Below are 13,259 nucleotides of genomic sequence, written 5' to 3' on the forward strand. Positions count from 1 at the left end.
AGACGCCTGCATCCGCCACTAGCAAGCAGGGGCTGGGCAGGGAGGCGTGAGCTGCATTGCCTAGGGTAAGGACAGGCCTGAATGCCCTGAGGGGAATCTAAGGGAACTAACTTGAGATAGCAAACCAGACTGTGGGATAGTTACCCCAGGAAAAGCCCTAACCTAAGACACTGCCAGGCCCGTTCACAGAACAAAGGACTGACTAGAGCTAGCCGGCTGTGGACCGGCCCATCCCCTGCCGGAGACAGGCAGGCGAGGGCAGCCAGAGCTGGAAGGGGTCAATCGTGGCCCCAGAGAGGCATTATCTACAAAACTGCAAGCAGGCTTCATTGCTAATCAAAACTTCTTGGGATTCTGGACGGTCGACATCCACCTGAGAAGGTGCGCCGGTTGTATGCTCAGAAAACCGATCGGCAGGGACAGGGGAATTGATACGTCGCAGCGACTGCACTCGCCAAACACTTGGTCACCTGAGCTGCTTGGACCTGGGAAGGGCATAAAACGCAGGCCCAACCGAGTCTGCGCCTTTGAGGAAGGAGTACCCGAGTACCTGAACCTGAGCGGTTTAGACCTGGGAGGTGCATGCAGCCCAGGGCTGGCTTCGGACAGTTCCTGGTGGAGCAACCTAGAGCCTGAACAGTGTGGATAGAGGGCACATGCGCTGTGAGTCGGGGCAGGTCCAGTGTGGCCGAGACACTGGGAGCACTCCCCACACATGCCAGTGATATTTGTTTGCAGTGTTCCTCCTTCCCCACAGCACCACTGAACAAGTGAGCCTAAAAAGTGTCTACCACCACCCCCTTGTGTCAGAGTGGAAATTAGACACTGAAGAGACCAGGAAACAGAAGAAGCTAAAATAAACAGAGGGAACCGCCTTGGAAGTGACAGGTTCAACAGATTAAAACCCTGTAGTTAGCATCGACTACATAGGAAGCGGCCTTCTTGAGAGGTATAAGCTGGATCAAGGAACTATCTGAAAATGAACTGACCCGACGCTGTCCACAACACCAGAGAAAGTCCTAGATATACTTTTACTATTATCATTCTTTAAATTTTTAAAAAATTTTTAAGTCCTCTATTACTCCTTTAATTTTCATTTTTATAACCTACTATTACTTTGCAAAAAAAAAAAAAAAACCCTATTTTTTAATCAAACTTCATATATATATATATTTCATAATTTTTGTGACTTTGTCTTTTTTTTCTTTAATATTGTATTCTTGAGAATCCAGCCTGTACTCTAGATTTTTAATCTTTGCTTTCTGGTATTTGTTATCAATTCTGTACCTTTAAGAACCCAATCTTCAGTACCCATTTTTACTTGGGAGCAAGATTACTGGCATGACTGCTCTGTTCCCCTTTGGACTCTCCTTTTTCTCCACCAGGTCACCTCTATCTCTCCCCTCCCCCTTTCCTTCTCTACCCAACTCTGTGAATCTCTTTGTGTGTTCCAGTCTGTGGAGAACACAGGGAACTGATTACGGGCTGGATCTGTCTGTCTCCTTTTCATCCCCCCTTTATCCTTCTGGCCACCTCTGTCTCCTTCCTCCCTCTTCTCTTCTCTGTATAACTCTGTGAACATCTCTGAGCGGTCCAGACTGTGGAGCACACATAAGGAAGTGATTACTGGCTAGCTTGCTCTCTCCCCTTTTAATTCCCCCCTTTATCCTCCTGGTCACCTCTGTCTCCTTCCTCCCTCTTCTCTTCTCCATGTAACTCTGTGAACCTCTCCAGGTGTCCCTCACTGTGGAGAAACTTATCATCTTTAACCTAGATTTTTTATCATTGGTGCTGTATCGATGGAGAAGTCTTGAGGCTACTGTAAGAATAAGACTGAAAACCAGAAGCAGGAGGCTTAAGTCCAAATCATGAAGAACACCACAGAACTCCTGACTCCAGGGAACATTAATCAACAGGAGCTCATCAAACGACTCCATACCTACACTGAAACCAAGCACCACCCAAGGGCCAACAAGTTCCAGAGCAAGACATACCACACAAATTCTCCAGAAACACAGGAACATAGCCCTGAGCTTCAATATACAGGCTGCCCAAAGTCACTCGGAATCCACTGACATCTCATAACTCATTACTGGACACTTCACTGCACTCCAGAGAGAAGAAATCCAGCTCCACCCACCAGAACACCAACACAAGCTTCCTTAACCAGGAAACCTTGACAAGCCACCTGTCCAAACCCACAGCGAGGAAACTCCACAATAAACAGAACTCCACAAACTGCCAGAATACGGAAAGGCCACCGCAAACACAGCAATATAAACAAGATGAAGAGGCAGAGAAATACCCAACAGGTAAAGGAACAGGATAAATGCCCACCAAACCAAAGAAAAGAGGAAGAGATAGGGAATCTACCTGATAAAGAATTATGAAAAATGATAGTGAAAATGATCCAAAATCTTCAAAACAAATTGGAGTTACAGATAAATAGCCTGGAGACAAGGATCGAGAAGATGCAAGGAAGGTTTAACAAGGACCTAGAAGAAATAAAAAAGAGTCAATATATAATGAATACTGCAATAAATAAGATCAAAAACACTCTGGAGGGGGCCAACAGTAGAATAACAGAGGCAGAAGATAGGATAACTGAGGCAGAAGACCCCTACCCTAGGCACAAGGGATTACCACCTCATATTTGTGCCCACCAGAGTGGGGGGAAGCTTACCTCCTCCCAACAGAGCACAAGTCACACCCAACAAAAACCTACACAAACCACTGGACCAACCCTACCCACCAAGAGCAGAAACCAAAAGGAAGAAAGGATCCAACTTCAAAGCCTGAGAAAAGATCTTAGACACAATACATGTTTTAGAAAATGAAAAGGCAGAGAATTATTGTGCAAATGATTGAACAAACTCAAAACACTCAAGAGCAACCAAACAAAGAGGAAATAGGCAAACTATCTGAAAAAGAATTCAGAGTAATGATAGTAAAGATGTTAAAATATAGAATGGAGAAAATGCAAGAAGCAATCAACACAATTAACACAATTACCAAGGACACAGAAGAAATAAAGAATAAACAAACAGATGAATAACTCAGTTACTGAAATTAAAAATACTCTGGAAGGAATCAATAGTAGATTAACAGAAGCCGAAGAATAGATAAGTAAGCTGGAAGACAGGATGATGGAAATAATCCTTGAAGAGCAGAATAAAAGAAGAATGAAAAGAATCAACGACAGCCTCAGAGACCTCTTGGACAACTTTAATCACACCAACATTCGAATTATAGGGGTCCCAGAGGAAGAAGAGAAACAGAAAGGCACTGAAAAAATTTCTGGAGAGATTATAGTGAAAACTTCCCCAGCATGAGAAAGGAAATACAGTCAAGTCCAAGACAAGAAGTGCAGAGAGTCCCCTACAGGATAAACCCAAGGAGAAACATGTCAGAACACATACTCATCAAGATAACAGAGATTAAACACAAAAAGAGAATATTAAAAACAGCAAGGGAAATGCAACAAGTAACATACAAGGGAAAACCCATATGATTAACAGTTGCTCTTTCAGCAGAAACTCTGAAGGCCAGAAGGGAATGTCAAGATATATTTAAAGTACAGAAAGGGAAAAGTCTACAACCAAGATTACTCTACCCAGCAAGGATCTCATTCAGAATTGATGGAGAAATCACAAGCTTTACAGACAAGCAAAAATTAAGAGAATTTAGGACCACCAAACCAGCTTTACTACAAATATTAAAGGGACTTATATAGGCAATAAACACAAGAGAAAGGAAAGACCCTCAAAGACAACGCCAAAGCAATTAAGAAAATGCCAATGGGAACATACATAATTACTTTAAATGTAAATGGATTAAACACTCCAAAAGACACAGATTGGCTGAATGTATACAAAAACAAGACCCATACATATGCTGTCTACAAGAGATCCACTTCAGACCCAGAGACACATATAGACTGAGAGCAAAAGGATGGAGAAAGATATTCTATGCAAATGGAAATCAAAAGAAAGCTGGAGTGGCAATTTTCACTTTAGACAATATAGACTTTAAAATAAAGAATATTATTAAGAGATAAAGAAGGGCACTACATAATGATCAAGGGAACGATCCAAGAAGAGATAACAATTGTAAATATCTGTGCACCCAACACAGGAGCACCTCAATACATAAGGCAAACACTAATAGACATAAAGGGGGAAATTGACAGCAATAAAATAATAGCAGGGGACTTTAACACCCCACTCACACCAATGGACAGATCATCAAAACAGAAAATTAATAAAGAAACACAAACCTGAAATGAAACACTAGACCAAATGGACCTAATTGATGTCTTATGGACTTTTCACCCAAATGCAGAAGAACACACACACTTTCTTCTCAAGTATACATGGAACATTCTCCAGGACAGACCATATCTTGTGTCACAAATCAAACCTCAGTAAATTAAAAAAAAAATGAAATCATATCAATCATCTTTTCTGACCACAACACTATGAGACTAGATATCAATCACAGCGGAAAAAACTACAAAAAACACAAACACATGGAGATTAAGCGGTATGTTTCTAAATAATGAACAGGTTACTGAAGAAATCAGGAGAAATCAACAAATTCCTAGAACAAATGACAATGAAAACACAACAACTCAAACTATTGGATGCAGCAAAAGCAGTTCTAAGAGGGAAGTTTATAGCAATACAATCCTACCTCAAGAAACAAGAAAAACGTCAGACAACCTAACTTGACATATAAAACAACTGGAAAAAGAACAACAAAAACAACAAAAAACCCAGTTAGTAGAAGGAAAGAAATCATAAAGATCAGAGAAGAAATAAATGAAAAATAAATGAAGGAAACACATAAAGGTTAAGAAAACAAACAGCTGGTTCTTTGAGAAGATTAAAAAAAAATGACAAACCATTAGCCAGACTCATCAGGAAAAAAAAAAGAGAAGAATGAAATCAACAAAACTAAAAATGAAAAAGGAGAGGTTACAACAGACAACACAGAAATACCAAGGAGCATAAGAGACTATTACAAACAACTATATGTCAATAAAATGTACAACTTAGAAAAAAAGGACAGATTCTTAGAAAAGTTCTATCTTCCCAGACTGAACCAGGAAAAAATAGAAATTATTAACAATCCAGTAACAAGCACAGAAATTGAAATGTGATAAAAAAAAAATTTCCCCAAAAAAAGCAGCCCAGGGTCAGACGGCTTCACAGGTGAAGTCTATCAAACATTTAGAGAAGAACTAATCCCTATCCTTCTAAAGCTCTTCCAAAATTGCAGAAGAAGGAACACTTCTAAACTCATTTGATGAGGCCACCATCACCCTGATTCCAAAACCAGACAAAGACAACAGAAAACAAGAAAATGATAGGCCAATATCACTGACGTACATATAGGCAAAAATTCTCAACAAAATTCTAGCAAACAGAATTCAACAACACATTAAAAAGATCACACACCATGATTAAGTTGGGTTTATCTCAGTGATGCAAGGATTCTTAAATTATGCAAATCAATGTGATACACCATATTAACAAACTGAAAGATAAAAACCATATGATAATCTCAACAGATGCAGAAAAAGTTTTGACAAAATTCAATACTCATACATGATAAAAAAAAAAAAAAAACCTGTTCAAAAATGGGTATAGAAGGAACTTAGCTCAATATAATAAAGACCATCTATGATAACCCCATAGCAAACATTATTCTCAATGGTGAAAAACTGAAAGCATTCCCTCTAAGATCATGAACAAGACAAGGGTGCCAACTCTTATACTATTATATGTCATAGTTTTGGAAGTCCTAGCTATGGCAATTGGAGAAAGAAATGGCAACCCACTCCAGTATTCTTGCCTAGAGAATCCCAGGGACCGAGCCTGGTGGGCTGCCGTCTATGGGGTCGCACAGAGTCAGACACGACTGAAGCGACTTAGCATGCATGCATGCATTGGAGAAGGAAATGGCAACCCACTCCAGTATTCTTGCCTAGAGAATCCCAGGGACCGAGCCTGGTGGGCTTCTGTCTATGGGGTCGCACAGAGTCAGACACGACTGATGCAACTTAGCAGCAGCAGCAGCAGCTATGGCAATTAGAGAAGGAAAACAAACAAAAGGAATCCAGATTAGAAAAGAAGAAGTAAAGCTCTTACCGTATGCAGCTGATATGATAGTATATATAGAAAACCCTAAAGATACCATCAGAAAATTACGAGAGCTAATCAGTGAATTTAGCAAAGTGGCAGGATACAAAACCAATACACAGAAATCACTTGCATTCCTATACACTAACAATAAAATATGAGAAAGAAAAATTAAGGAATCAATACCATTTACCATTGCAACAAAAAGAATAAAATACCTAGGAATAAACCTCCCTAAGGAGACAAAAGTGCTGTAAACAGAAAACTATAAGACACTGATGAAATAAAGACAACATAAATAGACGGAGAGAGATTTCAGGTTCCTGGGTTGAAGAATTAATACTGTGAAAATGACTATCCTGCCAAATGTAATCTACAGGTTCAATGCAATCCCTATCAAATTACCCATGGCATTTTTCACAGAACTAGAACAATATATTTCACAATTCATATGGAAACGCAAAAGATCCCGGATAGCCAAAGCAATTTTGAGAAAGAAGAATGAAGCTGGATGAATCAACCTTCCTGTCTTTACACTATACTACAAAGCTGTAGTCATCAAGACAGTATGGTACTGGGACAAAAACAGAAACCAATGGAACAAGATCGAAAGCCCAGAGATAAACCCAAGCACCTATGGGTACCTTATTCTTGACAAAGGAGCCAAGAATATACAATGGGGCAAAGACAGCCTCTTTAGTAGACAGTGCTGGGAAAACTGGACAGCTACATGTTAAAGAATGAAATTAGAACACTTCCTAATGCCACACACAAAGATAAACTCAAAACACATTAAAGACCTAAATGTAAGGCCATAAACTATAAAACTCCTAGAGGAAAACACAGGCAGAACACTCGATGACATAAATCACAGCAAGATCCTCTATGATTCACCTCCTTGAGTAATGGAAATAAACACAAAAGTAAACAAATGGGACCTAATTAAATTTAAAAGATTTGCACAGCAAAGCAAACTATAAACAAGGAATAAACACAACCCTCAGAATGGGAGCAATAATAGCACATGAAACAACTGACAAAGGATTAATTTCCAAAATATACAATCAGCTCATACAACTCAATACCAGAAAAATAAACAACCAATCAAAAAATGGGCAAAACAAACACATGAAAAGATGCTCAACATCACTCAATATTAAGAGAAGTGCCAATCAAATTTACAATGAGCTATCACCTCACAATGGTCAGAATGGCCATCATCATAAAGTCTACAAACAATAAATGCTGGAGATGGTGTAGAGCAAAGGGAACCCTCCTACACTGTGGTGGGAATGTAAATTGATAGAGCCACTAAGGAGAGCAGTTAGCAACTCTTAAAAAATGGCAATTCCTTAAAAAATTAGGAATAAAACCACCATATGACCCAGCTAGGCATATACTACTAGGCATCCCACTACTAGGCATATACCCTGAGGAAACCAAAATTGAAAAAGACACATATAACCCAATGTTCACTGCAACTCTATTTACAATAGCTAGGACATGGAAGCAACCTAGATGTCCATTGGCAGACAAATAGATAAGGAAGCTGTGGTACATATACACAATGGAATATCACCCTGCCATAAAAAGGAAGGCATTTGTGTCTGTCCTAATGGGGTGGATGAACCTAGAGCCTATTAAACAAAAGGAAGTAAGTCAGAAAGAGAAAACCAATTATCGTATAGTAATGCATATAGACATGGGATCCTGAGAAATGGTACTAATGAACCTATTTGCAGAGCAGCAGTGGAGACACAGACACTGAGAACAGACCCATGGACACAGGTGGGCAGGGAAGAAGGAGAGGGTGGGAGGTAGAGAGAGTAACACGGAAACATACTTTACTAGAACTGTGGTGTTGGAGAAGACTCTTGAGAGTCCCTTGGACTGCAAGGAGATCCAACCAGTCCATTCTGAAGGAGATCAGCCCTGGGATTTCTTTGGAAGGAAAGATGCTGAAGCTGAAACTCCAGTACTTTGGCCACCTCATGGGGAAGAGCTGACTCATTGGAAAAGACTCTGATGCTGGGAGGGATTGGGGGCAGGAGGAGAAGGGGACGACAGAGGATGAGATGGCTGGAAGGCATCACTGACTCGATGAATGTGAGTCTGGGTGAACTTCGGGAGTTGGTGATGGACAGGGAGGCCTGGCGTGCCGCAATTCATGGGGTCACAAAGAGTTGGACACGACTGAGCAACTGAACTGAACTGAAAGCAGACAGACAATGCGAACTTGCTGTATGCCTCAGGAACTCAAACCGGGCTCAGTAACAACCTAGAAGGTTAGGGTAGGGAGGCAGGTGGGAGGGAGGTTCAAGTGAGAGGGGACATGGGTAAACCTATGGATGATTCATGTTTGGTAGAAATCAATGCAACACTGTAATGCAATTATCATTCAATTAAAAATAAACATATTTAAAAAAGAACAGATCACAATAATACCTACCTCATTGAGGTTGAATGCATTCACGAACTGTTGTGAGGCTTACGTGAATCAATAAACCTGAACATCTAAAATACAGTACCTGACATGTGATTACTGGCCTTTGTATTTAACTATTAGTATTATTCTCATGAATAAACAAAGTAAAAACCATATTATTTAAATTGGAAATATTGCCCATTCTTGAGAACACCCAAAAGGTATTTTTCCCCTGAATCCAAACATCCTTTTCTGAGGTATAACTCTGTAAAACAGTTTAACATGCACTCATAAGGCCCAGGTTTTGGTTAACATCATTGGTTTTGATAAAAGGAATTAGCACTCTTTTGCTCTGGTCTAAAACACATTATTGGCACTATTGTAACAACTACACGTACACAGAATAACCTCCTAAACAACATTAAACCTCTTTAATAGTGCTCACTCTGTAATAAATAGTTGAATATGTACATAAGCCATATTAAGAGGAGTAATATTTATCTAACCCTTCACTGTCTATGAAGTACTTAGCAGTTACTCCAGTTCCAAATATCCACATAATATGAGTACTGTATTTTAAATCAGAATGAGAAACCCAATGTGGATTTACTCTAGTGAGCACAGAAGCTGCTTACCTTCACCATGAACACAAGAGGAGTGTTTTCTTAACAGGACCTCAGAGGTTATCTTTTATAGCCTACAGAACTAAAGTGGAAAGCTGGAATATTATTACACTGGCAAGGATATCATTATTTGTTTCCTCTAAAGTTCTTATTTTACAGCTAAGGTAAAAAATGAATTCAGGCGAAGCCTAAATTGGAACTGCTCTTAAGGGGATTAGGCACATCTCTCAAAATCTGAAAAAATTTGGCATTTACATACAGACCATAAGACTTTTAAAAGGCTGAACTGAAAAGAACTGTGTGAAAGGTAATGCAGTGAAAAAGATGGATAGAGCACAATCAAGAAGAGCTATTTAAAAACAACATCAAATGTTCAAGTGGGAAGTCCATGTAAAGCCGGTGTCCTAAACTGAACAGTGAGCTAAGAAAGGCAGCTAGACAGAGGGTGAGCTGCTCCCATTTTTTTCTAGCATGTGATGCAGAGGCTGGGGTCTGAAAAATCTGTATATCACAGAATGACAATGATCCAGGGAGAGGTGCTGACAGCAGAGGCACAAAGGGCACCTTTGGAAAAAGAACGAAGGACAGCACCGGGCACACCCTGCAGAGCCAGGAGCTTCCTTGTCTGCCACCTCCCAGGATAATTCAAATTGTCTTCAACGTCTTTCTTGCAAATATACTCGCTCACATACATTAATTAACAGTCACAGGCTGACAGGTGCACCTGTTTGGGAAGGGCTGGCATCTGCATTTCTGGCAAATACTCGGCTACATTCACTTACTTGGCTGTTTGACAGTCGTAACTCCTGTTACTACTAAGAACTAGTTCACAATTTAAAGAATGGGAAGGCTCTGGGGATTTGGATTTTTGTGTCTTTCATTGTTATGTCTTTAAAAAAAAAAAAAGATATCCTCAAATATTCACCACAAACATAAAGTTTCAGATATACCACCTTTGCTTTCTCAGGTAAAGTTAAATATCTTTAAAGTAAGTGTGGATCTTATAAGAAATGAGATAGAATATTGTCTTACCCTGGTGTGAGTACGAATGTGCATCTTCAGGCCGTCATTTTTACTGAATCCTTTCTCACAGTAAGGGCACTGATAGGGACGCTCACCTACAAGATAAAGGCAGGCTTCCTGTCAGAAAAGTCTACAGCAGCAAAGCAGGCACGTACTATCACTCTTCCTGCACCAGGCCTTCGCAAACACTAGTGCATGGCCAAGAAGAGACTCAGACAGGGCCAGGCAACCCCAGGGGCACTTCAGGGCAGAGGAAGAGCTGTCCCTCCTGTGGAGAGGCAGTGAGCCCGGACCACTTCTTGCACTCAGATACCAGCCACATTTACCAGTAGCAGGCTCACTCCCTTTGCTAAGTCACTTCAGTCAAGCCTGACTCCTTGTGACCCCATGGATGGTAGCCCACCAGGCTCCTCGGGAGCCTGGGATTCTCCTTGGGAGCCCAGGATTCTCCAGGCAAGAATACTGGAGTGAGTTGCCGTGCCCTCCTTCAAGGGATCTTCCTGACCCAGGGATCGAACCTGCATCTTTTACATCTCCTGCACTGGCAGGCAGGTTCTTTAGCACTAGTGCCACCAGGAAAGCCCTTTCCTTTTAATATTTCAGACCAAATTAAATCTCCTAATTGTAAGAATTTGTTAAAAAGATTTTGCATCAATGCGCTCTGTACTGAACATAATAGGGATCTTTGTTTCACTGATACTTTGTTTTTTAAAAAAGATTTCATAGTCTACCTCAATAAGGTTATGAGTTTTAAAAGGATTTAATAAATCTGATATATGTTAAACAGAACTGGTTAAACTAAATAATAAGTGATTCATACTTTCTATTACAAGTGAGAAGAGGTTATATCTAGAAAACAGCTAAACCCATTTTTTTAAAACAAGCAAGCATACTCATGCACATCACAATTTCTAAAAAGTTTTACTGTAAAAAATAAAATAAAAAAATATGACAAAATTTAATCTCCAGGACGAATGTGAAGCTACTCACTTGTCAAAGCTTAGTTATTCAGAATGGACAGGAACTCAAAATCACTAGTATGAAGAAATGAGAATGTACTTACATGACAGGATGCTAGATCCCGGCTGCAAGCAGACATCAATACAATAAAACATGTGCCTTCAGCACATGTAAAATTTCTGTCTCCCCTTCCCCCTCAGAGACAGGCCTTTGGACAAGCAGTATGCTGGTCCTCTGCTCCCTTACATCCCATTAGATTCTCTTCTCACTCAGTCTCATTCAAGCACAGGCTACTTGAGTCACGCCAGTGAACATGTCCACCAGGTCGACAATGAGCTTCTTGGGGCTTAAACCAATGGTCCCTTCTCGTCACGGCCTTGCCTGACCTCTGCCCAGTTGCTTTACAAAGTGTCCAGCCACGTTCCTGGGACTGGAGGCCCTGAGGCACAGGGGGACTCGCCCTGCTCTCTGAACCCTTGTCGACAGTAACGTCACTGGCAAATAACTGGGGCAGAGTCTCCAGCTCAGCAGCTCCCCAGCCTCTCCTTGAGACAGACCCAGGACCCTCCCTCTGAACTCTCTCTCAAGTGGACAGTGTGAAACAATGACAACCACTCAAGGAGGAAGAAAGAAAAACCTAAAAATAACAAAGGCGGCACAGACTGGAACAGAACTCTTCAACAAACTATCTAGGCTTACCAATTTTTTTCTGGGAGACAAAATCAACTTTTGCACTAAGTAAATTGACTGAGAGTTCTTGACTTTATTATGGCTATGAACCTGGGTAGGTGTGGCTTTTCATACACACACACAAAAAAAGACTTAGTAGGGTCCAATTTATTTGAACAACTAGGAAAAGATAATCCTATTTTAACCCTAAAATGATAGCATATGTTTATCTTCATTCCAGATCTCTGTTGAGCTCCTATCTTGAGCTATCTGTATACCCATTGGGTACCTTCATTTGTATATTTCACCAACAATTAAAATTCAGCATTAATGAACTTTATCCTCCGCCACTGTGTGTCCTGTGTGTCCTGTCCTGATTAGTTATACCACATTCATCCACTTACCAAATGAGAAACTTAAATAGCCATTTTTTACTTACTTCTCCCTACATCTAATCTCTTAAGTTTTATTATTTTCAGTTCTCTGATATTTGTAAATTTTTTTTTCAACAACAAGAATGAAAAAAATATTCATAGCATCAGCCATAATAGTAAGAGCATCAGTGACAGAAGTAATAACAGAAATTATCATTTATTGATTTTGTAATCACTGAACTTTAACAATGCAAACTCACTGAAAAAAGACTGGAAGAAAAGAGCAAGTTGCTAATGCTCATGGAGGTAACTCCTATATCACAGAAGTCCAGATAATTTTATTTCCTTCTTCAGAAAGTATGAAAAGGAAGTAACTTTTTATATTTTCAATGTAAAATCTTTTACATTTTAGATTTTCAATTTTCTTCTTAAGAAGAGTGCTAAAATATTTCCTTATCTATTAACAATTAAATTAATCTAGATTACAGATAAAGCATGATAAACAGTAAAATTGTTGGTAAAGATGTTTCAGAAATTTTTAGCAATCATAAATTAACTTAATATTCATAGCTATTCTCTTTGTATCAAAGACAGAACTTTATGTGTGTGATTGCTCTCCAAATACAAACAGAATAGCCAGAAAAATATGAAAGAATCAAAGATTTATAGTTGTTGGTTATGTGAATTAAACTTAATGAAACACATCAAATTATTATTTTCTTTCATGACAGCCAAAATTGATTAAGCAAGGAAAATGAGATAACAAATGCTAAGAAATTTTAGAGAATGGGGCAAAACAAGTTAATTCCCTATTTTAACTGGTGTCATAACGCAGAAGTTTCCACTACAGACATGAGCTTTTTCTCCTCTTCTATAGTCTGATTGTTCTGAGTCTGAATACTGCTCATCCTCTTCTAGGTGTAACTCTGGGGAAGCCATGCAACCTTAGTGAACCTCTGAAAAATGGAATAAACTTTACCTATCTCCAAGATATTCTGACCAAACATTCATGTTTGTTTAAAGCATTCTCTGTGTCGGCAAA

At 39.7% G+C, this 13,259-nt stretch overlaps 1 protein-coding gene across 8 annotated transcripts in view; it reads right to left on the reverse strand.

Moving 5' to 3' along the window:
• Window positions 1-13,259, reverse strand: part of PRDM5 (PR domain containing 5) — a 253,905-nt gene that overhangs the window by 67,510 nt on the left and 173,136 nt on the right. For 5 of the 8 annotated variants that reach the window (XM_010858316.1, XM_010858313.1, XM_010858314.1 and 2 more), the window contains one exon: window positions 10,224-10,309. The exons of 2 other annotated variants lie outside the window; for them this stretch is intronic. In XM_010858316.1, the coding sequence (XP_010856618.1) occupies window positions 10,224-10,309 (86 nt within the window). Of the gene's footprint in view, window positions 1-10,223; window positions 10,310-13,259 lie in introns of those variants that run through there. One more of the 8 variants, XM_010858318.1, reaches the window with a different exon arrangement.

This window comes from Bison bison, unplaced genomic scaffold, assembly GCF_000754665.1.
Source record: "Bison bison bison isolate TAMUID 2011002044 unplaced genomic scaffold, Bison_UMD1.0 scf7180017864385, whole genome shotgun sequence".
Classification (NCBI taxonomy): Eukaryota; Metazoa; Chordata; class Mammalia; order Artiodactyla; family Bovidae; genus Bison; species Bison bison.